Source organism: Parambassis ranga, chromosome 13 (genome assembly GCF_900634625.1).
Source record: "Parambassis ranga chromosome 13, fParRan2.1, whole genome shotgun sequence".
Lineage (NCBI taxonomy): Eukaryota > Metazoa > Chordata > Actinopteri > Ambassidae > Parambassis > Parambassis ranga.
The window spans coordinates 12,387,567-12,414,116 of NC_041033.1; the positions used below are offsets into that span (position 1 = coordinate 12,387,567).

The 26,550-nt window shown below is 40.2% G+C and overlaps 1 protein-coding gene across 1 annotated transcript; it reads left to right on the top strand.

Moving 5' to 3' along the window:
• The first annotated feature begins 417 nt into the window (after nt 1-417).
• Nucleotides 418-24,935, top strand: LOC114444580 (lissencephaly-1 homolog). The gene is made up of 11 exons (XM_028419251.1): nt 418-609; nt 6,419-6,723; nt 13,990-14,074; nt 16,771-16,845; nt 17,078-17,284; nt 18,859-19,027; nt 20,422-20,524; nt 20,643-20,871; nt 21,767-21,868; nt 21,983-22,139; nt 23,008-24,935. The coding sequence occupies exons 2-11, from the start codon at nt 6,692-6,694 to the stop codon at nt 23,079-23,081; spliced, it is 1,233 nt and encodes a 410-aa protein (XP_028275052.1). The 5' UTR covers nt 418-609; nt 6,419-6,691; the 3' UTR covers nt 23,082-24,935.
• Nucleotides 24,936-26,550: the final 1,615 nt, after the last annotated feature.

The window sequence follows — 26,550 nt, forward strand, 5'->3', positions numbered from 1 at the left end:
TGCGTTGCTCTTTACAAAAATAATCTAATTATTTTTTGGTCTGAGTATGCTTTTATATTAAAATGAATAAAGTAAATCGAGTACAGGTGTTGTTTGTGTTTATTATTACTCAATATATATCGTTATGGTAGAATAACAACGTAAATTCCTCTATAGTCTGATCACAGGTTTAATATGAAAATATTTATCTGTCAGATAAATATAGTTGATTTAATAAAAATCTGATCTTAACATGAAATAATTAACTAAAATGTGTTTGCATATAAATAGCTAAATAATATAGTCTCAGTAGGAAATGAAGTCATATATAAAGACATTTTTGCTGAGCATCGACCATCTAATAGTTAAACTGGAAAATAAATAGTGTGTTTTTTTCTGTCAAGGGCGTGCGCGCTCTTGTCAGCCCGTGAACGCGAGTTTCGTGCGCGTCCCCCGCTGAAGGCGAATGCGGTAGCCTACGAAAAAACAAGCAAGCAGCGCTGAAGAGACAAGACGGGCACAGTTTACCTCCACATCACAAGATCATATTTTGGAGCGGAAATTTCACGCCCTGTCGGGTCGTGTTACCGTTAGAGACGGCGGTGGATATCCACAGGCAGAAACAATAGGGTGAGTTGAAATAGTTTTCAATCATGAAGCCGGTGAGGGTCGAAGGAATCTGGTGTTAGGTGGGGAAAATGACGATGTGGCTGTAATTTTTGCACCTCCTTTTTATGTCTCAAAATGGCGGATAGGCCGCTTGGAGTGGAGCAGCAGGTACCTTGTCACCGGACTTTATCCTTGACTGCAGATAAACAATCTTGTGCACATTCGGTATTATAAATCGTTACATGTTGTGTAAATGCACTGTTGTGGTGTAGGAAGAGGTTGAAGGCATGTTATCCATGAAGTAAGGAGTTAACGTACGAGCTAACTTTCTGACTGCATCGCCGGGAAGCTAACTTAGCAAACGTTAACTTCAGCTAACATTAGCTCATGATAAGCGGTTGTAGATAACGTTCAACCTATCGACTGTCACTGTTGTCATGTTAGCCAAAAATAGCTTTAGTCGGGAACATTTCAGTATGGTATGTCAGTCAGTACCAGCGTAAATTACATTGCATTTGGTGTCGTTCACAAGTTAGTAGTGAACAGTATGTAATTAGCATCGTTTGAATCTGCGTTAGTGCCTACATTCTGCCAACCTTGCTAAAGAAATATCTAAAATGCAGGGCAAACGACGCTATCGCTGTGTTAATGTGAAGGCGGACTTGCTCTAACATTTACTGTCAGCACTGCGTGGTATCTTGTTGTCCTCTGCTGCTGGTCGCTGTCACACTGATGGCTGCCACGCTCAGCTGAGAGCTCCATCATCTCTGTGACTCGGTCTGCTTCATGCTGGTTTGTTGGCATCGTGTTTGAAAATCAGGGTGGAGCACATCGGAGGCGATGTGTTTGTATGAATTGCCTCTACCCATTGCCTTCAAGTGTGTGTCTTGTTTTCTCTTTTCTTATTGTGTGGATGAAATGATTGAGTGATTCGGGTCAGGAATTTGTGGACCCCGGGCGTTTACAGAGGAATGAATGTGAATCATTGCTTTGGCATTCCACAAGGTTGACTTCGACAAAAACGAGTCTCCCTCGTTACTTTACCAACCTTATCTTGATATCGGATACGAAGCGCTGGCCAAGGCCAGATCCTTGCATGATTTACTCTTCCCAGCCACGCCTGTAAGGACTACACTGCAGCGGATCAACGGGAGTTATAGCATAAAATTGATTATTTTTTAAAAACATTGTTAAGCTTCAAGAAGACTATTCTCCTCTCAGGTAAGAGCATCTCTGTTGTAGTTTGACTAATGGTAAAGAAAAATGTTATTTTGATAGCAGTATTTAGCTTTTTTAATATATATATATATATATATATATATATATATAAAATAGAATATAAGAACAGAAAAACGTTTTTTCCTCTCTAAGGGCGACTGCAGGAGTCAGTGAATTTGGTCTGCTGGTTTTACTTGAAAGCGTGTTTAGTCCCTCCTGTGTTTTATCAGGACTTGATTTGAATAAGTGCATCCCCACAGCCATGCTCTATTCAGTACTGTCAGCAACGGAAACACACCAGCGCCTGTTGTATATCACTGGAACAGAAGGCTTTTGCAATTGCCGATGTAAGTATTGCTCTGTTAGCTGCTTTCAATTCATCAGCAGCAGAATAAAGAAAAGGACAGTCACTGATCTTTAGGGAGTTTCCTTTGAAAGTAGTTTTGTGAGAGACTGGCAGGATTATTGTGAGTTTTGTCAGAGAGGAGAAAAATATCCAGTTTTGTCCTCTCTTTTATTTTGTGTCAACATAACAATGGTGTGAGTGAAGGGCTGTTTGTCTTTGTGGCAGGCTGAAGAGCAGATAGCCATATTGCTTTTCTTCTCCAAGCTGACAGTAACACAGGCTGACCTTCTAGACAAGTTGTCCTCTGGGTAATGGACTGGTCAACCGTCAACATCAACAGTTGTGTTTTCCTACCCACCCGCTTTAACATTACATTTTGATTAATATGTTTTGTAAATGACTTCTATATAGTGGTTACCACAGTTGCTTTTAGAATGAACAGATCCGCTTTGAACATGGCAAATATAGGCTCTCTTGTTTGTCAGTTTCCTGCCAAGGTCTGCTAGACATTGTCAGTCTGTTCTTAGTTTGCCTTTGCAAATCATGTTTGTTAGGATGCCCTTTTTTGTTCCTGATTGGTTATTGTTGTTTGTAAAAACAGTACTAAGGTACCGTTTCCTTGCCCTAATGGGGTATACCTTTGCCTTGAAAACTAATCAGGCCTCCTCCATGAGCTCAGACAGTTAACGAATCAAAGACTTAAGTGTTTTTACTATCTTGTGTAAGCACTTCTTGAGGGGAAAAAGTAGTTTGTAGCTGTGTAATTGAATGAGTTTAGGTGATTGCTACCAACCCGCTTAACAGACCCATGCACCTCGTGGGTCATGACATCTGCATTTTCATGGCTGTGCCAGATGTTCATACAGTTTCATCATCCACAAGTGATAAAGCTCTTTGGATGGTTTCTGCATGAAGGCTTTACCAAGAACAATCATTCACAGAAACGGGAGATGATTTACAAATTTTCTGTCATTTGGCTTGTGTGTGTGTTATGGATGTTTCTGTTCCATGTGATCTGTGTTCTTGTTGCAGACTGCAAACCAGATCAGGAAAATTAGTGATAAGTAACCCACACAGAGCTGTGTTAGCGTCCCTCCTTTATTGCCTGTGTGATGAATTATCAATGTTTATTCAGCTTCTGCTGCACAGTGATGTGCACTTGTCAAATAAATTAACTTAATATAAATTATAAAAAAATGTTAGTTGTACTGTGAAACTAAACCAAAGTCATTTGCTTCAGAAGCAAAATATTATGTCACCAAAAAAACTTTCACATCAAAAATACACATGGAAACAACCTTTATTGACTACTGCCTTCAGCTACATAATTTCCACTTGCTTAAAATTGTCCATGTTATTGGTAAAACACAGTCAAAGATGACATACCCAGGGCACACTGTAGGTGTTAGAATGATAAGTCATCCACAGAAAATGAAGCTATTCCAGATGTTTGAGATGTTTCAACCTATTGACACTAGCAGCAGTTAACAGGTGAGGGACAACTGTCAACTTTGTCAACAATGCTGTGATGGTATGCTTTGTGATAAGTGTCTGGGCCACAATTGGACCTACACACTCTTGTTCTACGTTCTGCAAGGGCGTGTTCCTTTGTTCAGACATGGAAGCAGTGGTAGTTAAAAAAAAAGTGTGATGCATACCACATCTGTTATAGTTGGCTTGTGGTGTGATGTAAAGTTAGAATATTATTCCCCTCTCAGATATTTGTAGTCCTGTGGAGCTAATAAATTAACTGCAGTGATGATACATGTATACTGTCTATTTTATATGTGTCAGTGTGCTGGTGCTGACACTTTTCTGGTTTCATGCTGTACTAGTTTTGACTAAGAACCTTATTTTTCTGGTCAAATTGTAAAGTTTCATCTTTTGCTTTGATACAGAGGGGTCGGTTCATTTTAGGGTCATATACTGCACTCAGTTCTTAAATCAGCACAGACAGAGGATGTTTTCTATTATACATTAAATGTGGCATTTTAACACAAGATAACCCGTTACAGGTCATGAGCAAATTAAATAATGCATCTCAAAGTCAGCAGTGTTGCTGTTAATGGGTCCATTATTGTACAGTTCCTGCTGCTGCACAAAGTGTCTTCCTCCAATCAATGGGGGGAAGACACTACCATTATTAACCGTCAGTGGGTAGATTTATAGATCATGCACCATGGCTGCAGCCCATATCCTGTTCATCAAGACACATTGTGCTGAGGCAGTTTGCCTGATTATATGATTGTGCAAACATGTTGGTCAATACTGAAGCCACAAATGAGCAGGGATGCTAACACTACAATGGATACACACAGTGATGACAGGTGCCAACAGAAGTAACATTATACAGTAGGTGACATCATTTTTACTCAAAATAAACAGCTCTGTAGGTTGCTGTAGATTGTGCATTCCTTCAAAGTTACAGTGAGAGCCATTTTTAGTGTCTGTACTATCACCTTATGTTTTTGGAGTGCTGTGACCCTGAATCACAGCAGAGGTGTTGGGCAGCCGCCAGAAACCCCGAGCACTGCCGTAGTCCACATGCAGTCAGGGTTAGGCTGACAATTGGACTGTGTTGCTGTCAGGGTCCGGAGGTTAGCAGTCAACTGTGGTAGGAACTCTTCTACTACAATGGCATAGTGTCAAATGTACAAATAAAATAACCAAGCACACATGTTATAAACATGTGTTATAAACAACATATAGAAAGCCGAAGAAAGCGCAATGAGGCCACAATGCCGGCTACAGCTGTAGTATATAGTTCCACGCGTGCATACGCGACATGCATTAGGTGTGAAGCGTGGAGCGTTGGTTGTTGTCATAGTAACTGGATGTTTGCGTATTAAATGAATGAACTCCCGACTGGAGAAGCTGCCTCCCGATCTTTATTTACTCCACAGCAAGTAGGAAAACATTATAACAGCGAAGTCTTCTCCAGCAGATATTGGAAAGAATTCCACTCAGCCAAGAATCCACGATACGTTTAGTCAGTGTGTTCCTTACGACCAAACTAAGCGCTGGAAGAACGTAACGCAGGTTGATTTGTACAGACATACATTTAAATGTGGAATTGTCCAGTTTGTTTGTAATGTTCTTTTTGCTGCTGTTCTACAGTATGAGTGAAAACATGCACTAGTGTGTGACATATTCCAGTCACAGGTTAATTTGCACAGACACATTTTTTTAACTGGAAATAATCACTGGTGTGACTTTTCTGAACGTATTTGTCCTGTTTAATTTTAATGTTGATATGCACTCTTCTGTGACCTTAAGATAAGAACATTTGAAGGACAAAGTTACTTTAAATGTTTGCTTCATTATTATTTTGAAGCAGTTTGTGCATTGTGCGTCTGTTATCAATAAGTATTTCAAACATGGCTGGTTTGTGCCTAATCACTACTTACCAGCTTAACCTGTTAGAATGTAGTTAACTTGACCGATGATTTGTCAGTATCATTTTAGAACAATTTGGTGGTTTAGATTCAAAAACATGTAAGTGCAATTGTCATCAATTAATCGTCAATTAATCGTTGTCGGCTAAATACCACAATTAATCGTGATTAATTTTTTTGCCAATATTGCCCAACGCTAATAAGTACTTCAGTCTGACAGTTGTCATTTGTAAAGTCATAACTGTTGAATCATACTTCATTGACACAAATGGTCATGGTGAATTCATTGTGCAATCAGCCAACACTCTCTTTAGATAATATCATAATGAGATAATGGGGTCAAGGGAATGTGACAAGAGCACAGCCGTTACTCAGAGTTACTGGGCTATGTCCTGTTTTTCTTTTCTGTTGGCAACCTGGGAGGAGAAGTAGTTGCTCAGAGAATGTGGGTCAGCTCTTGAATGTGTGTGGAGACAGGCATTTGCTGCATGACCAACACCAGACCAGGCTCTCAAACCAGAATTGTGACATGACAGACTGTAAGAGTAGATTGCAGGAGTGATTATATATAAAAAAATACTTTATAGACATGATACAGTGATACTGTTCTATGCCTCCTTCATTTTGCTGTCTAGTGGGTGGTGTCAAGCATTGTTATAAATTTGCATTTTCTTGGGAAAAATGCTTAGTCATTTTATTCTTTGTCATTTTTGTGTTAGTTGACAGTTGTCAGCCATTTTGTCTTAGTATAAACTGATGCAAACAGTGATGCAGAACTCTTCTGTGCTATCAACATTTTCATCCCCATCCACTTTTCATGTTATCTGTCATGCATACCTAATGCTAAGTTTCCCTTTTTTCTCCTTTCCAGATGCAGTGTAGGCCTTGCTGGTGACTGGTCTGCAGGCTCTCCGCTTCACTTGTCCCTGGAGTGAGCCAGTTGGGGGGCAGATTCCCGCATTCCCCTCCTCGGAGTCTGTGTCTGGACAAAATCAACCACCTGCCACTGGGAGTACACAACTCAACTTTGCCCGTGTTGCTTGGATCAGCACAGCTCATCTCCTGACTGAGGAGAGCGCAGCAGCTGCACACTGTTCAGCTCTGATTCAACTGATCCCTTCCGGCCCCTCACTTCCCTATCACCATGGTGCTGTCACAACGGCAACGAGATGAACTGTAAGTTGTCAATGCACCTTTTATAACTTTTGGTTGAGATGGAAAAGTCCAGAGTTTTAAAATATACATTCTGGTTTGCTTGTGTTCAGTACATCCACTTTCTTCTGATTTATTTTTTTGCAGCTTTTGAAAGTATGAACGCACTAAGGTGCTTGCTTTAAAGGTTTTCCAAGCAGGAACGGGCAATGTTCAACTTTAGGCTGCCTTTGACATTTATTTTCATGACTAATCAGTATTCCCATAATATATCATTTGTAGAGTAAAATCAGAAAATGGTCAAAAGTAAGAGACTTGAACTGGGAAACTTTAGGTGTCTTGGTGATAGTTGGCAAAAAACCACACATTTTGTAATTTGACAGAATGCGTTGGAGCCCGTACATTCTTAATTCTTTTCTTCTGCTGCTTGCTGACACTTTTTTAACACATTGTGGTAGGACAGTTATTCTGACAGTCAACAGTTGTGAGTGCCAGACACATGCAGATATTGGTGTGTTGATCTCAAGTTTCTTGAAACAGGCTCCCGTTAGCTGTTTCTTCACCTGTGCCTAAGAAATCCATTGCTAATTCTGAAGAACAAAAACGTATGGTAGAATTGTCTTACATTATGACAGCCACAGAATTCAATTTAAATTTGGAAAATGTCTTGTTTTTTCCTCCTTGGTACCTCTCATGATAAATCTGTGATTGGCTCAAGGTTCCTGAGCTCCTCTGGGAGTGGAGCATTCACTGTATAGTATTGACCCATGTTAACTTAGAATCGTAGGGCACCATCTTTACCCCAAAATACAGATTCAGGCTGTTCATGTGGACTGTGCTCACTGTGATTCCAAAGGGGTACCATGTATGCCCAAAAAAATTAAACATGGCATAGGCAGAGAAGTTTCATCGAGACAAAGAATATGTGTGCATTTGTTTCTATCTAGTGGGAAAGGAGACAGACTGTGATGATCTTTAATTTAGCGCTGCTATGTGTCTAGGCTTAGTAACCCCTTAGGCAGAGGGTGGAGAAAAAAAAGTTAAAGCATCTCAATCTAAGATAGAAGGTCATATGAAGGAGATGAGATGATCTGTCTGAGCACTCTGAATCCTCGTCCACAGGGCAGGAAAATGTTTAAAAAAAAAACCCAAAACAGATTGAATAAATATGTTAATGAAACATTAGAGTTGGTGACTTGATAAGCGGACACCCTTGTTGTTTGCTAGTTGTCATTCAAAAATTAATCTACATTCACATGACAAGGCTCTCAACATTTCTAACAATGTTTCTGTGTTTTTCTGTGATTAATACTGTGGGAGGGGTCTGTTGGTATGGAGAAGTCTATTGGAATGCTAATCTTTCATGCTATTTGCTATTCAAAGGAAGCCAGCACCCCCACTCAACCATTACCCCCCCCCCCCCCCCCAACCATCCTTTCTCCTCTGCTGCACAAGCCTGTGGCCCGATTGCTTTCAGAAAACTGGTGTGGGACACTTGAGTCACATTCGGGTATTTATTGTATTCTGCATGTTGGAGATGTCACTTGGCTTACTTGATGCGACCATAAAGTGCGCCTCAGATCTAATTTCCTAACTGGCAGACATAAAGCTTACCATACTTGGAAACCCAGTGGCCCATTTTGAGTCAGACGGGGGGTAATGGGAACAGTGACCGGCTGACTGGGCCCCTTCTTTGCTTTGTCACAGACTTGTTTACCATCAGGCAGCAAACAAACAGATTTTGTTCCCATTCCATTCAGGCTTCCTCCTACAATCTTCATCATTTTTATGCTTTAGCTTTCTAAAGCAACCAAGAGACTGCAAGCAGTCTGTCAAAGTACTACTGTCTTTACTCAGAGTAAAGTAGAGATTTACTCGAGTAGAGGTTTTTTGGCATGATTTTTGTTGTCTTGAAAACTCTTTTCTAGTTTTTCTTCTTCCAGTAGTTCTTGACTTGCTCTTGCTCTGTCATACACTAGAAACGCAGCATAGCAGGTTTATTACCCAAGCATGGAGCAGCAAAATAAAATTATCTTTGTCCTCAAAACTGATGCTATTTGTCTGCATGGCAGTCAGATGCTGTGATTGCGCAGCATCTTCTCAACAACTCTATTTTAGCCAATGAAAAGTGTATTTGTATTTCTTTCTCGGGTCAGGGGACTTATACCCAGCAGTGTGTAGTAAAAATAGATACAAAACACAAACTATGTACTCCCCTGAAAGACCTGGAGGCACCCGTGTGCAGATGGGTCTCTGTTTTTGAACTTTCTCTTTGCTTTACAAAGAAAATCCCTTCAGCCTTCTCTATGTCTTAGGCTATAAGATGGTTCATGTGATTTTTGTTCTTTTTTTTCTCTCATTCCCTCACTGTGAATGTGGTTACATAACCATTAACGGCCATTTAGAGCTATAGAGGGGATGTAGGCAGGGTTATGGTATGACACGCTTATAGCAATTACATGTGCTTAGTTCACTGGTCCAATATGCGCAGACACTAGACTTCTAATATTCCTGCATTTATTCACATGCCAATACAATGTATCCCAGCTTCTGTACTGTACTTTTGTATTTGTCAAAGACTCAGATAAACATATCCTATGGATTCTTTGTATAAGGGTTATGACAATCAGGGAATTAAGATTAAGAAACCTTTATTAGTCCCACAATGGGGAAATTGCATACATTTGTATTGTATTAGGCAATACAAAGCAATCATCAGGGAAAGCACACTGTTTCCTTTAATTACAGAACATTTTTAAAACATGCTCACTCTGTGACCACCTGCTAGGTTTCTGTAGATTAGTGCCTGCTAGTGCCTACAGACTTTTGTTGCTGCCACACAAAGGGTTTCTCTTGGATCTGTCTGTGTCACAGCCCCTTATGTTGACTCTCAGTGTACTGGACATTGCAGGATGAATCTATATGATTTTGCCCTAAAACGAACACAGATGCACTGCTACATCAGTCTTTTCCGTTCCCCATAAAAAGAGGACCAGGAGATGACTGGCCTACTCATTGTGCCTGAAACTGTTGCACATTTGAGATTTAATGTTTCATTGTCATTTATGTCAGTAATTGCTTTATTGTTTTGATCTTTTATTTATCTGACATGACTGAATTATACACATTGTCATGGAATTTTACCAACGTACATTTGACAATAACAAAACTCCATCACTGTGTAACATAAGATGTAAACATGCCATAGACTCATTATAGGAAGTGTCTTTTCATATGTGTATTTTGGGGTGTGGATCAGGCCCCTGCGTCTTTCGACCTGTGCATACATTCAAGTCCACAAAAAGAAAGAGTGAATCCCACCGAGATTCTGGGTTTTACTTTGAAGATCTTCTCTGGCTCATGGGTTGATCCCCTTGCAGTACTATTAACTTTATATATAGGCAGACTGCCTTTTCTCTCCCCTGCCTACCTGTTTCACATTGAAACTAACTGCCCTATGATAATCCCCTTCTAAGAAGCTCATGTCAAAGGCAGTTCTATTCCCTTTTCTCTTCTAAAATAAATTGATGGATAATGTCTGGCTATTTTCTTGGTTAATCCGTGGTGCTTGCCCTCAGTAAGATGTTTGTTTGTCCAAGGCCTGATGTTCCTTTTTATCAGTCAAATAAGATCAATGGTATATTGGTACATTAATTATCTGAGAACCCATCAGTTATTATCTTATTACGTAGCCTCTGCGAACAACAGCCAGGGTTTTGGAAGATCTTGGGCAGCCTGCAGATAGTTGAATTGTAGTTAATGGATAATGGACTATGTGTTTAGTACTATTGTATTTCCTTGATAAACACAATGTGTTACCAGCTGTTATGCTGATATTGTTTTTCCGCATTAAACCTTTCAGAAGGACTGATTTTTGTCTTAAAAAAAACCCATTGCCTTTGACCTGTGAAGTAGGCTGAAATCACCACAAAGAAATCCTTCTCCTTCTGTTGTCTAGTTTAATGAGAGTGTATATTGTGGTTTTTTCAGTTGCCAAACTTGGCATGTTTTCCCACAATTCCAAGCACACTTGAGTACATTGCATGGGTTTTGTTCAGACTAGCTCAAAAAATTCTCTGTGAATGTACCATACATTATTAGTGCACAACTCCTCCAAGTCATCTTTTTGGAGCCCATTGATGGGTTGTTGTACAGATGTTTTCCGTACAGTCACAGAGTTAATGATATACACCTACTCATGCAATATTCCATAGGAAAGTGAATTTAATATGTGCCAGCCGACTTTTCTGTACACTGTCTACACATGAACTACTTGTTATTAAACATTATCAGCAGTCTTGAATGAATTGTCTGGTCTAAAAGTGTTCTTTAGTACGCTCCCTTAGTGCATGTAGACGGCCATATAGCAGAAGGAAACTGTTCCGTCAGGCAGCTGTAGCTCGTGCTAAATTTATTTTTTTGTTAAATGTGTCTCTGGCTTGGCAGGAGATTCTTTTCTGTGTCCTGCTCGTCAATCTTGAATTACTGAGCATTTGAATATACAAACAGGTCAACCATATATTTATCAAATTCAGTAAACACACATTTAAAATGGGCTTACGGACTTGTTATTATTGTCATACCCATGCTAGTAGGCTTTTGCTCCTTTCAAAAAAATGATCCAATTGCATGATTGTCGATCAGAAACTGGGAGGAAATCACGTCACTGGCACACATGCTGGATGACTGACTCACCTCTCTTCTCAGAAGGATGAGGTCATCTCTCACTCATCTTGTCGCTGCCTCCCTCTTTGTTTGTATTGCATGCTACTCCTTTTTTCTCACTCTATGATGCGTTCATGCTACATGAGAGAAAATGCTTTTAGCAGATGTCTTGATGGACCACAAATATGACCACATGAGACTCAACTAATGTTTCTGGTTGGACTTTTGAGTAGTGCTGTTTTTATTCATTAGATCCTCACAGAGAAAATCTTTTAATTCAACAGACTGAATGTGTGTAGCTGTATTGCAGGGCTATCTTTTGTTCTTTTTCCTCCATTTATATCTGTCTTGTCTGTCCACATACTCACCCAGGCCTTTTTCTCACCATCTCCATATCACGTCATCTTGCTGTGGGCTGCTAGTAACCATGGAGACCAGACAGTTGGTTGTCCTCCTGTTGACATCATTACACTTCTCCCTATTTTCCTATCAGTCTTTTACTTTTACATTTTGGGGATGCTACATATTCAAAAACTGTATGTTTTTTTTTATATATATTTATACATTGGAAAGGGGAGGTTTGGGGAGTGGTGGGTCTGGTGTGTTGATGTCTGCTTTCACCACTATGGCTCTCTGTTATTGTCCGCTGCTCTTCAGCTGTGTGCATTAATACTAATTTTGTTTATCCTGGTTTATGTGGGTGAGCTATTGTTTTTGTACATCATATAAAAACACTGAGTGTGATTTAACTTTATCACTTCCTTTAAGCACTAAAGATAAACTGCTCCAGTATGTGATCTGCATAAAACATAGAAAGTTGGCTATAAAATTTACATCTGTTATCTAGAAAAATAGTAGGAGCCAACAATAAATGAGACTAAAGATGTTGTATGGGGCATTAAATACCACAGTGATCGGGTCATGCAGAGAACTTTACTAAGCTTAGAAGACCTATAGAACTATGTCAGCCCTATGTCAATCTACTGTATATACCTTATTTATGTGGTTGGAAGTATATGAACACCTGCACATACACTCATCACACACCCACACAATAGCAAAGTCTTCTCTGTGCCTCAACTTGCTTATACTTTCTCAGACATGCACCTCACCTTGGCCTACCTTGCTAGTTTTTTAGACTTGCAGCAAGCAGGCTGTCAGAAGTCGATAACCTCCCACTAACCTTGAGCTGTAATAAGATCTGTTCCCGTTGTCATGGGGATTCAGGTGGGCAGTGGGAAAAGGGGGTTTCAGTGCTTAACACTGGACGGGAGGGCGCAGGGGGCAGGTTGGGCTGACAGATTGTACCCCCCCCCCTTTCATATTGGCACCTCAATGCAGTGCCTGCCTGACAGCTTGTCTGGCTTCTTCTGGCATTAATGGTGTGCAAAATGTAGCAAGGCCAAGAAAATATCCTATTCCTGTTGGAGAAATTAATTCAGTGTCTGTGTTTTGTGTTCAGACATAGTTAATGTCTTTTTAATTCAGTCTTGTATTCAGTCTTTTACCTAGTTTGCCATATTAATAATATATAAATAATGTTAAATGGCTTAATTTCCTGAAAGTGCTTCTAAGTGCTTTACTAATAGATTTACAAAGACTCAAAAAGATCTATAAAATGAGATTTAAAAAAAATCAGCAAGAAAACACTAAGAATAAGGTAAAAATGCTGTTTTTGCAGGTTGATCAGTTTGAAGAATGTATTATAGTCATTATTATAGTCATCTTTCCCTACCTCCTAGCATATGTGGAACATCGTAGTTGGAAAAATGTCAAAAATAATTTACCTTTCTAATTAGATGGAGAATAAAAGCCTTAACTGTTGAGATTATTTGACTTGAACCTCATTAATAACTCTTGATAAATTGAACTGCTGCTGAGGCTGCAGTCGTAAACTAGACCATTTTATATGCATCTGTCTAACAGAGGTGTGTGTGGGTTCCTTTAAAGCAATGTGTATGTGGCCTTCTGTCTCCTTCCTTTCAGCTCTGCCTGGCTAATCTATTGTCTGTCTTATCTGGTCATTTCTGTAGTCGGGGTGTTAATATGTCCACTACATTTGCGTTGGCTTTCTAAAATGTCTGGTTTCTTTGAATATCTGCTTTTGTTTGTTTCTGAAGACAAGGCTTAAAAGTAGATGCACTGAAGTATGTGGAAGCTTGTGGAGTTCACTGGTATTTTTTGTCTGCCTTTCTTTCCTTATGTGCATAATGGAGGGATATACACAGACTCATTTTCCTTATATCTACACCACAGGGAGTCCTTTATGCCTATTTGCCCACAGCAACAAGAGCTCATTATAGAAACTAGACATATGTGTTCTCAATTTGTGTCAAATAGGTTGGTAAAGCAGGCGACTGTCTGTGTATAGGTACTGCTAAGTGTTAGACTTCATTTGTGCATGCAAAGCATTTTCATTATATTCAGTGATAACAGAGTGGATGTGGAAAAGGCATGTTAAATTTACATCTTTGTCTAGCGAATTTCCTGAACCTGCTTATTTTCTGTCTTTGTTTTACAGTGTTGCATACAGCTTCATTACTCATGGTATTTCAGTGGCAATGTAACCACTATCTTGTCTGCTAATCAGGAGAACTAATTATGGTTCCTCTTTGTCCGTTTCAGAAATCGAGCGATAGCTGATTATCTACGTTCCAATGGATATGAAGAAGCATATTCCACTTTCAAGAAGGAGGCGGAATTAGATAATGTGAGTAGATTAAGAGTGGACACATGTATCCGCACAGCCAATCAGACCAATTTATGTCAACAATATGCCTTGATTTTCCCTTAATTTCTCATTTTTGTCAACATCTTCATGTGTGTGACCGGGAGCACCTGCAGCCAATTAGGATGCTCTGTCTGTTTAGAGGGTCTGTGCTGCATACTTCTGTTGACTAATCATGAAAGAAGCTTTTATTCACCTGGATATAAGCATATACAGTGATAGTGTGCTCTCTTTTTTTTTTTTTTTTTTTTTTTTTTTTAAGCTTTCTGATGATAATTGGTTGAATTTAAAAGGGGTTAAAACACACACATTCGGCACGTTTTGGGCCTTGTAATCATCTTTTAGCATCTTGTAATCATCTTTTAGCAGAAAGGGCTACTAGGCATTTTCCCTCCTGCGGCTTTTTAATGTATTAGCTATTTTCTATTATCTATTTTGTTTTCATGCACACCGACCATTACATCTGGGCCTTGTTTCTCCCATTTGTCCTTTTGTACATCTGTATTACAGTACTGTAGCAGCAAACCCTTTGTTCACAACTGTCAGTATGTTTTGTCACTGCTTCAGCAAGGTTTTGGTTCAGTTGCATGGTCATTATGGAGTGTGTTGAAGGTTTTTAGTTTTGCATAGATGCTATACAGTTAGTGTGGTGGACAAAGATTATAAAAACCAGCCTGCTGCCATACTGACCATACAGTTGAACAAAAATAATGACAGTAAAATAAATCCTACCTTCATGGAGGTCATTATCACCATCATGATTGTATTACACTGGTTTTGTTTTAACTTGAGCTACACCTTAAAGGGCTGGTGAGTGTGTGGAGCACTGTGAACAGTGTTCTGAGTAAAACCGGTGAGGCTGCCTCAGTCATCCTAACAAGAGGCACTTAAACTATGTGGTTGTGGTAAGCCTGAGCTGGTATGAATCTGCACAAAACATTTAATACTTGTGGTGCGAGGCTTCAGCTATATGTAATACTATCAACTCATGTTTTGTCTTGTTATTACTCATTTATTGTAACCCCTATTCATCTGCCTATTGTAACATTTTTATTTTACTTAACCTTCACAAGGCCCCACCCCTTCTTCTCCATCTTCATCTGTTCTCCCCCAGTGGTTCACTGCACGGCAGCTCTTTGGAAGCAGGCTGAATAATAGATGAATGGCACTGAAGGATCGGTACACTCTGTAGGGTATTAGACACACACACCTCGGTAGGACCTAGTGTTTTAGTACAGTTTTTATGAGATCACATTGTTACTCATTCATATCTATAATACCTTTACCTATGCTTTTTATGTCTCTTAAAGGTGGTTTAATTGTGTTAACTGGAAATGAAAATATTTTTCATCTTGGCCCTTTGTGGATATTTGAGTAGGAGGTTAAGGTTAATGCTATGCCAGGCTGTGTACACTAGTAGGAATAATTAATTAAGGTCATGCTCAAGTTTTTTTTTTCTTCTTGAAGAAAAGTACCCCCCTGCATGCACAGACGAACATGTGCCTGCCAGTTAGCTGGCAGGCTGTAGTGAAGTCCAGCACTTATCATTTTGTGTCTGTGGTTTTCAGGCAGATGGCAGATTAGGTGATTGCTGCCTTGTTCAAACTGGGTTTCCTGCGCTCCTGTTTTCTTCTTTTCTCAATACTTGACTTTGGCTTTTTTTAAACAATTCATGTTAGTCTGAGGGATCACCTTGTCATTGAGTAGCATCAAATATAGACTCTGGTATTGCCTGCAACAATCACACATCTCAAGGATGTCTGCTTTGTTTCCAGCCAAGGCTTAGGAGCTAGCTGTGAAATTGGAGTGCAAGGCTAATTTTCTCCCTCACTGGCAGCAGGGGCTGTCTGTCAATGCGGGTTTTTGATGCTTTGATAGTTAGTGCCCTCGAGGCATGGATATGCACACTGTGGCCCCAGAACATGAAAATATGGTGCACAGAATAAGACTACACAAAGAAACACTTTAGATGCTTTTTAGCATACTTTTCTTTTATGTTTAATCAGATTAGATGACATGACAATTTAGAGTAAGAAAAGTTTATAAATTGTACCAAATTTGAGTTTATATATAGACATTAATTTATCACAAAAATAATTTGTCAATCAGTTTTTCTGGGTTTTTATTTATTATAAGGTATTACCTAGTTTAATTTATAGGGAAAATAATTCTTGTTTTCTGTTAGGTTAGGTTTTTAAGTAGCGGCACACAACACATGTCACTACATTGTGTTGTTAACTTCTTGGCAGTAAGAAACAGACTGTCCGTGCCATGTACTCTGTTATGTAAAAGCTAGTGGCCAGATTGAGGTATTAGCCCACAGGTGGAATCAGACCTCTGTCTGCCAGGACTGCCACAAGTTAACTTCGACTGCTGCCTCCAGTACCGGGTGTGTGGCTGTAAGCTGCCTAAGCCTTTCTTGTCTGCAGGAGATTAGCTTGTGTGAGAAGGATTAGGTCTAGGGTGTGTGTTAATGTGTGCATAGTATGTATGTGATTGGTGTTGGCCTGTGATGGGTGTGTAAATAATTCCGTGTTCTTTCTTACTCTAACCAAGACCTCAACCTGCCACCCCAGCTGCCCTCCCCCTCCTCCCACAGGCCTCACCGACTATGCTGAGCATCACAAATTTGATTGGCTTTCTTTGACTGTGTAACTGATATATCCTTTTCTCCACAGAATGAAGAACTGGACAAGAAGTACGCCGGCCTTTTGGAAAAAAAATGGACCTCAGTCATCAGATTACAAAAGAAGGTTTGTAGATTTTTTTTTTCCTCCTTGAAGAATGCTTGTGGGGATTGTAGTCTTGTGAATAGTTCGTGACATTACTGCTGAATTTGCTCTTACCACTGGGGAAAAAAAATCTACCAAGCAAACCTTTAATCCACTGTTAATGTGTAAAAACAGCCCTGAAAGTTGCCTTCTTGCAACAGTTTTCCACTCTAAATATGTGCATATTTCTTTACACTCCCTTTATGTTCTGCAGGTGATGGAACTTGAATCCAAACTGAATGAAGCTAAAGAGGAGATCACCCTAGGTGGGCCTGTGAGTCAGAAACGCGACCCCAAAGAGTGGATCCCGCGTCCACCGGAAAGGTATGCGCTAAGTGGCCACCGCAGTCCTGTCACGCGCGTCATCTTCCACCCAGTCTTCAGTGTCATGGTGTCAGCTTCTGAGGACGCAACAATAAAGGTCAGTGCAACTGGATGATGGAAGTAGTGCTTTGATGATGGATTTGTTACAGTTTTATTTTAGTATTTTCCAACCCCTACAAGACTTACAATGTCTGAGATTGACTGGGATGAAAAGCAGCCATCCTGCTTTGACAGTGTTTAATTCAGCAGCTGAAGCCTTGTAAAAACAAAAATAATAATTTATGATTAACCATTTTTGCCATTTGTGTGCCACTGTGTTTGTGGTGAAGATACTGTTGCTGTTGGTGGTTAATATACTGAAGTAAGTACCCTGTTGATGGATGCATATTGAGAAGACTATTTTGTGTCCAGTAAATTCTGACTGTATGCACAGATGGCTCAGCTGTTAGTGCTCTTTAACCAGAGAAGCAAACTGAGAAATCAAATAGACCTGCCTGTCTGTTAATATGAAGTAACCAGTAGCTCTTTATAGAGACTTGAAAGATGGCTCTCAACAGAAAATATTCAAATCTACACTAGTAATGTTCACTAACACATCATGTTTAACTTGTCTAAAAACAATAATACATCTTTTTGTAGAGGATTGTGTGACTCATGGCAGCATCAGCTTTCAGCAACCAGAACATTTCTGCCCGTTTCATCCCAGACCAAGTCATTCTTTGCCTTTTTTATGTCCTAATGCAAATCTCAAGGTAGCATCTTCACATGACAATAAGTTGAGTTAGTTTGCTTCACAAATGACACATACAAGTAAGGTCTTTTCATTATTTGATTTAAATGACAAAGATAAATATTCATTTTGAAATGGGATTTTTGGCTGCTGCATAGATGTTGAGTGATGCCAGTAAGAATTATTAGCCTTTTAGTTAATATTGAGGTATTGGTAGCTAATTATGTGTCTAAACTGTTAAACCTGCTGTAACTCCAAACACATTAACTGTACTTGGATAAACGTCCCCTTCTGTGTGTGCTTTGTATCTCTTGGCCATCTGTGGCTTCTTTTGGGGAGGAGGGGCAGAAGAATTACAAGGATGGTGACGGTGAGGGTTGGGGGTCTTCTGTCACCGTCTGCACAAAATCCCCCACCCTGCGAGAGGAACCAAAGAGGGTTTATCCCTCGATGACAAACCGTCTGTCTGCCTAGAAGCCAGAGACACGACAACTTTCTTAGGCTGGAAAATTAGGCTGACTACAGTTCACTCTATATTCCGTCTGTGCTCCAATCGGCAGCCACATTGCACAATAAACCACCTCTAATACTAAGCAGCCGGGCACATGTTTTACATGTGTTATTAGCAGCAATGATGTATCACAGACTCTGTAATACAGTGCTCATAGTGTGTAATGTCTGCAGCCTGTCTGAATTTCATTTGGTCATTTTTAAATAATTCTGTTTATTAGTCCTACTCGCTGGCAGCATGGTTCCCTCTTCTTGCTGCTGGACCTTTCAATGTGACATTTGGGGCTGTGCTGTGTTTTATGAAAAGGGATTCAGTATGACATGAAGAGCAAAAGTACATTTGTCAATGGTATATAGGCTGTGGTTCATTTATGTCAACAATATTGACGGGTTGCTGTCAAGCTATTAAAGAAATTGTGCTCTGTTATCAGGTCTGGGACTATGAGACAGGAGACTTTGAACGGACACTGAAGGGCCACACAGATTCAGTGCAGGACATCTCATTTGACCAGACTGGCAAACTGCTTGCATCCTGCTCTGCAGACATGACTATTAAGCTGTGGGACTTCCAAGGCTTTGAATGCATCAGGACCATGCATGGTAAGAAGATGAAACTTTTTTTTCTTCTTTTTACCAATTTGCTGACCTGCACTACAGCTGCTACCCTTTATATGATTTAAGCCAACACCCTCCTTTATGGGTTCCACGTCATTGCTCTCCAAGTGTTGTGGGACTGTACATAGCGCTCAGTTTGTACAGACACTATTTGTATTGCTTTTGATGGGGATTCACTACCTGCTCTGGCAAACAGGCTGTCCTACTACCCATAGTCCTGCAGATGCACACAGACATTTCAATTCACTCAAGCTAGTTTAAATCATTTTTATACTAAAACGGGTCCTCAGCATTTTAATAGGAATTCTTTTTCTTATCCAAGTCTAATGTGTCATTGCTAAAGCAGTCCTTAGGCAACCCCCCCCCCTTTTTATAGTCTTAATTGCCAAGTAAATGGTGGCAGCGTACTTTACATGTGGGCAGGCCCCAGGCATGCTGATTTAGCCACCATATGAATAATTTGGTTCTTTTTTTTCAGACCTGTTGTAGATGTGCCTGTTAATGTCGGCCTGAAGAAGACATGAATGAATATTAATGAAATAAGTAAGCCTGCTATGTGAATGGAGAAGTACGCTAGCATTCTTACATTGATGTTCAATTTGCAAATCCGGCATTTTGTGCAGGCGAGCAACAGATCTCACTAGTTGCCATTCTATTTTGTTGTAAATGAGGGTGTGAGCTGCTGGCATAGTCCCGGTCTTCACCGTGCAGAGATCTGTCTGAAACAGTTTATTAAACCAAGCCTGCTGGTTAGTTTTGTTCTCTCCCATTTCCCCTCATTTTTCTTTTTACCCTCATCACAACTCACTTATGATTCACCCACTTTACCTTTCCTGCCTTTTTAATCCACTCCTCCTTTTTTCACATCTTTAAAAACCAAGGGCCAACTGGTGAAGTAGATTAGTGCTGATCTGGACAGCAGTTTAATTATCCTCTTCAGCACCAGATAGCACTTTTCTGTGTAGCTGCCACCCATTATTATACCCTCATGGCATGTGTAAGTGCACACACTCACACACAGGGGTTAAGCTGGCCTTTTTGAGCATACTTCTGTTGTCTTCATCTGTTTAGCAGCTTAAATATGGCCCGGCGTTTAGGTAATTAGGCATCTCCTTTCTCTGTGGAACAAAATAAGCCCCAGCAAATTGGCTGCCTCGCTTGTCATTTAATTGGCTAGTTATCACCAAACCCAGCATTTTTTGGCGCTGTTTTGAAAATGTGCAAAAATTGTTACTGGATTCTAATTCTGCTTGTTAAAGAGGAAAAGATTAAAAACATTATTTGTTGCCATGTGGAATGTTACACACAATACATTTTGTTAAGCAGGGTTGTGCTGTTTAGAAACCTTTGCTGAGGATTGTTTTTGTCTTGTTTTCCAGGACATGACCACAATGTTTCATCTGTAGCCATCATGCCCAATGGGGATCACATCGTTTCTGCCTCAAGGGATAAAACCATAAAAATGTGGGAGGTGGCAACTGGGTATGAAAAAACACCCTCAATCATCCCTAAAAACCACTGTGTTTTTAAAAATGTATTTTAAGTCCATCCATCCACCCTGACAACTTGATAACTCCTTTACTGTTTTCTTTTCACTTAGCTACTGTGTGAAGACCTTCACAGGTCACAGGGAGTGGGTCCGTATGGTGCGGCCTAACCAGGACGGCACACTCCTTGCTAGCTGCTCAAATGACCAGACAGTTCGTGTGTGGGTTGTGGCCAACAAAGAATGCAAGGCTGAGCTGAGGGAGCACGAACATGTGGTGGAATGCATTTCTTGGGCACCGGAGAGTGCCTACCCTACCATCCTAGAAGCCACAGGCTCTGAGGTAAAGAACACGTTTTGGTCCATCTCAGAGATTATTAGGAAAACTGAAGCAAATTAAACAACTTCCATAATGCAAACTACTTTTTGTTTTATTTCCTCTTTGAACAACAAGCAAGCTTAACAGGACAACTCATTATGTACCAAGGAAAACAAAGTAGATGATTTAGTTCTCACTTTAGTAGTAAATGCTGACCCTGTCACACTGTCAGGAGATGTAGGCGAGTTCCTTCTTTACAAGCATAATCATGTCAGTTTATCTAATACGTCACTGCTCAAACTGACAACCATGTGAATCGACCAGCCTGAAATGCAGTGTGTGTGTGTGTGTGCATACACAGGCAGAATAATAACCACATGGCCTACAGTCAGCCCAGACTCCCACCTCCTACCTTGTGATTTCTAGATTAAAACAGAATGTTTCCCTTGCAGGGTTGTTCTGGTGTAACACGTGTTTACTTGCATAGAATCTGATATTTGTTGGTCATTTTTTTTCTTAACTAAAATATGACACGCAGAGAGCTTTTCTGTTATTATTTAAGATAGATGCACAAATTTGCAAGTAGCATATGTGATGAAAGGTTTTATATTTGGGACACTGATGCTTAAATGTGCCTTCCTGTTTGAATGCCGTCAAACATAATAGGCATGTAATGGCTCTTATTTCTATTCACCGTTTTTTATTACTGTAATAATCCACCTGGTGTTAAATTAGTTTTTTCCTTGCTGTTGACCAATGAGAGAATGTCTTAAACATTAATTTCCTTTAAACAGGTATAGTTTTTCTATTTCATCTCTATATATCTACTAAATATTTTACTATTTTTGAGATTTTGAAAACAGGTATGAATAATGAATTACACACATCAGTAATATTTCTTTTTTTCCCTCCCTGCCAGACCAAGAAGAGTGGTAAGCCAGGCCCCTTCCTGTTGTCTGGCTCCAGAGACAAAACCATTAAGATGTGGGATGTTAGCATTGGCATGTGCCTTATGACACTGGTGAGCACTGTCTAATGCTAATAGCCTTTTATGTAAATGTTTTATCATTTGGCAGTGTGTGCTTTGGGGTAAAATGTCTAGATTGGGAATTGGCAGTGTCTCTATGTTTAACAGGTTGGCCATGACAACTGGGTGCGTGGGATCCTCTTCCACCCTGGAGGCAAGTTTATTGTGACTTGTGCAGATGACAAGACCTTAAGGATCTGGGACTACAAGAACAAGCGCTGCATGAAAACCCTGTGTGCCCATGAACACTTCGTTACCTCTCTGGGTAAGCAACCCCTCACCCCACTCCCTTAGAAAAAGACTCAGTCTTGGTTATTGTGACCACTCAGCCTCTTGAGGCATTGCAGGAAATCTCTCTTTATTGGACAGTGGATCCCCATATCAGCTTGAGAGGAGGGTTTAATAATTGTAAGGGAGCTTCTCCATCAGCTTCCTGAGGCTTGCTAGCAGCTGGGGGTTTAAAGGGTAGACTAGTGCTCCGGGATTCCCCCCCCCCCCATTTCTCATATCTGTTGCTTTTCAGCAGATCAAAGCTCAGGAACTCTCTTGAGAACCTCTTGAGCCAACTTTTCCTTGGCAAGCTGTTGGAAACCCAGTCCTCTTAAATCCTACTTCAGCCAAATAGGATTGCTGTGGGCTGTTGATGTGATAAATTCTGGTGCAGTGTGGACAAAGACAAAGCACCTTTGTTTGAAACCATTGAAAATGGACATGTTATTTTCCTCATTTTCTGAGTGTTGTTGGGTTTGTCATGTAATACCTGCTCTTCAGTGGCTTTGTAATGAGACAAATTTCCAGCACAGGCTTACATTAGCAGATTTGTGTTTGGCTTTACCCTAACAAGTCAGCAGCAAGTGATGTGTATATACTGTATATTGCTGTGGCTCTGGCACAGCTCCATTTATAGAGCTGGGATCAGTACACCAATTTGAACTACTGACTTCAAACCCAGAATATTGCTCATAAATGATAATTCATCATTTTTATTCTTGCATAACCCTTATATTTTCAACGACTCATGCTGAACTTAGAGGGTGGCTAACTGCACCTATATATATATATATATATATATTTGGTTATTTTGAGTTATAAGCAAGTCTCTGCTGCACTCTGATCTTATTTTTGTTCCACAGATTTCCACAAAGCTGCTCCCTACGTGGTCACTGGGAGCGTAGATCAAACAGTAAAAGTGTGGGAGTGTCGCTGATTTGGACCTCGGAGGATTGGACCACCACCACCACTCTAACCTAGACGCCTCCTCTGGATCCCACTTCCCACCTCCTCCCTTATTCCACCTACCCCTCCCTCACCTAACCAAAACCTCACCCCCACATCTTGGTCTCCTCTGGCTGCACTTAGCAACATGGTTATTTACCCATTGCGCTCTCTGGTCCAATAACTTTTGTCCTTCTGTATAAATTATTCCTGGATGTAGATCGAGCTATTAAATGTTACACAAAAAAGTATTCTTGCATGGTAATCCAAAATTGTATACTGTAAATTTACATAACGTTGTCTAGAAGTACCATAGGTTTAACACGAGGCTGGCCGTCTGTCACGCAGCCTTACCGACCAACCGAAGGCAGATGTTTTTGACTGGGTGTAAAACGTAGGGCACTAAAAACCGATAATTTAAGAAATGACAGTGTCTTTATGTGTAAGATTTATTTTTGTCTATTTTTTTATTTAGGATTTTTTTTCTCTGTTCTCTCCTTCACTGTCGTAGTCTGTTGGTGCCTAGCTTGGTGAAACGTTTGAAAGATGAGGCAGGAAAAAAACATATGATGCGATGAAATGTCTTTGGGGATTTGTTATTGAAATAATCTGTAGCTTTATAACATCACTTCTCAAGTGTGCATACCATTTCTCTTCATGTGGAACTAGGTAATATTTTAATGGCTGTATATACGAATGTTGTCGTTGGACCTCGGGGGTTTGAAAACAGCTTTGTACTCTTGTCATAGTGGCACATGAACCACTGCTAGACTTAAGATAAAATATCCCATTTAAAAAAGAAAAAGTGGCACATGAAGCCTAAAGTAGCAACAAGTAGATTTTTGCTGTCAGTGGGCGCCCTGGGTCACAGCAGCACCTGAGCGAAGTTCAGGGATTACACCTGTTTAATCTTCTAGCACTTGTTAAAGACCTTGGGTGTGTCTCCCTGTAGGAGATGATGTTCTGTGACCTTGCATGGCAAACTCTTGTTGAAGCTGAATTTAGCTGCAACAGAGTTTTGAAGATGCTCGGTGGTCCCACAGCGCCTCTGCTTAAAAACAAGACTTGTGTAAAATAAACCTGAAAAGAAAAACTTAAAGGCAAGACGAGGAGTCAAAGTCGGACCCCTGGGTTTGATATCTGGGATGTGCAAAGATCTCAAACTTCTGAGTTATACGTTCTGCATAATGAAAATGTTTTTGAGTAAAAATGAAAGCCAGTTTCCTGTGAAACAAAAAATGAAATGTACATTTAGCTTGTTATGAAGAGGCTTAGCAATTTTGTATTATCGCACTAAAGGCTGAGCTGGACACGAGTGAGGATTGGTAAGGAAATGCTAGCAACAGACATGCCAAGTGATGTGCTGAGGGCGTTTTGTCTGTGGAGGGGTCTGTTTTTTTTATCATAAATAGGCTCCTGAATCAGAGACAGGATGAAGATCTCTGTAGACAAACCATCACAGAACACTTTCACGTATGCAAATGTCTTCTGAGTGGCTTTCCTCAATGTTTAATCTTCATGGAGCTGTAACTGTACACCAGGAAGACTTTTGGAATGACTGGGAAATTCTGAAAAGGTGTAGACCAGTCCATGCTGAAGAAAACTCCATTCCGCCTCCCTTGTAGGGCAAATTTAAAAATGAAACATCTTGCTTCTATCTATGGCTGACAAGGTGATTCATTAATCTTGCACATCCCTGTTTTTTTCTTTGGTCATTTAACTATGATCAAAGATAATATTAAAAGTTTAAAATGACATTGATAAATGCATAAACCTATAATTTCTTATTAGCCTTTTCATTCCAATGCAGTTGTCGGCTAATAAAGAATTCCACTGCTTAACATGATCTTCTTATCTTAGCTTCTTTGATGACCTTTCCTCTTCCTGTGTGTACTGGATGTGGTGATCTGCTGCTCAAACCTCTTGTTAGTGGCTGCTGTGAGCCTAATGTGACCTGTTGATGTAGCACTGCTGCATGTAAACCTGCACCCAGAGGCAGAGCTGTCAGAACACATTGATGTAAAAAGCTCAAAGCCTTCCTATCAGACTAATTGGTTTGAATAATGGTGGTGACAAACAAAGTCTCTCTGTGTGATTTAAGTAGTTTGACAATTTGGGAAATGTGCTTTTTTTTTTACCACGTTGCATAGAGTTTGATGAGAATATTGATACTGCTCTCAAAATTGTGCTGCAAATCTGTTGTAATAGCCAGCTTGTTAGCTTAGCATGAACACTGGAAGCAGAGATTTAACTTGACTCTTTTCTTCATCAGTACTAAAAACATGTGATAATTATACTTGGGGATTAAAATGCAGCTAAAGCATCCGTAAAACTGCTAAATGAATTAAGTCAGTAGAATACATTGATATTGGTCATTTTAATGCATTGTCTACTAAGCAAACAAATATTTTCATTATGTAATAATTCATTTCAAATATACTGTGACACACTTTCATATGTCTAAAGTGTAAAGATTTACACTTGGACCTTGAGTTAAACTGCTTTCGACAGGGACCAATTGACATTGAAGTGAAACAGGCTAGCGGTTTTTATGCTAAGCTAACTACTTGCTAGCTCCAGTGTATTTTCATTTTACAGACAGAAGGCTGGTGTCAATGTTTTCAGCTAACCCTTGACCGGAACGTTTCCATACTGTGACCTTTCTGTGTCCGTGGTGAGTTCAGACAGCTCTGTTGTTTGGGTGTGTAAAGGCTGGTTCTGTTGTGTGTGATGCTACTTGAAGGACCACCTCCTTCATCTGTAAATGCAATGGGATTGTGGCAGACTAGGATGTCCCAAAGGAGAGACACTGTTCTCTGTCAGGGAATATTATGATGTCTCCTCTTCAGGTGTGTGCCCTCCCCCCTCCCCCCCCCCCTCACAAAGATCTTATTTTTTCTATAAGCTGTTTTCTCAAAGGCTGAAGAGAGAACCAGCTCATTTTGTAGAACAATTTGGCTCTCAAGAATGCCAGCGTGTTAAATGTTGTAGCTGAAGCCAAAAAAAAGAAATGGAGACAGTTGTCTGAACAATCTGGTTAATGTTGAGAAATCCACCTTGTTGGTTCCACACTGTGACCAATGAGAAGAATCTCCTCATGATCACACTATGACATGCCAGACCATCAAGCGATGGAAATTAAGAATTCCCTTCCTTGGTTTTATTCAAGGAAGGAGGCTATTAAAGGTCAGGACGATGTGCGTTCTGTTTATTTTGTAATAATCAGTGGAGAGAAAAGAAAAAAAGAAGCTACAACCTAGCTGCAAATGGTTGTCTGCTCTACAAGTGTTGAAGAAAATCCCCTTTTTGCCAATCACAGGTCCCAAGCAATCCCTGTGCTGCTCTGGTCTGGCGTGTGAAGGGACTGACAGGCAGCTGTTTGACTGTCTGTGGGTCTTTTCCTCCCAGCCTTCAAGTCTCTGTCCTCTGTAACCTGCCTGTGAACCACAAGTGAGGGCTTC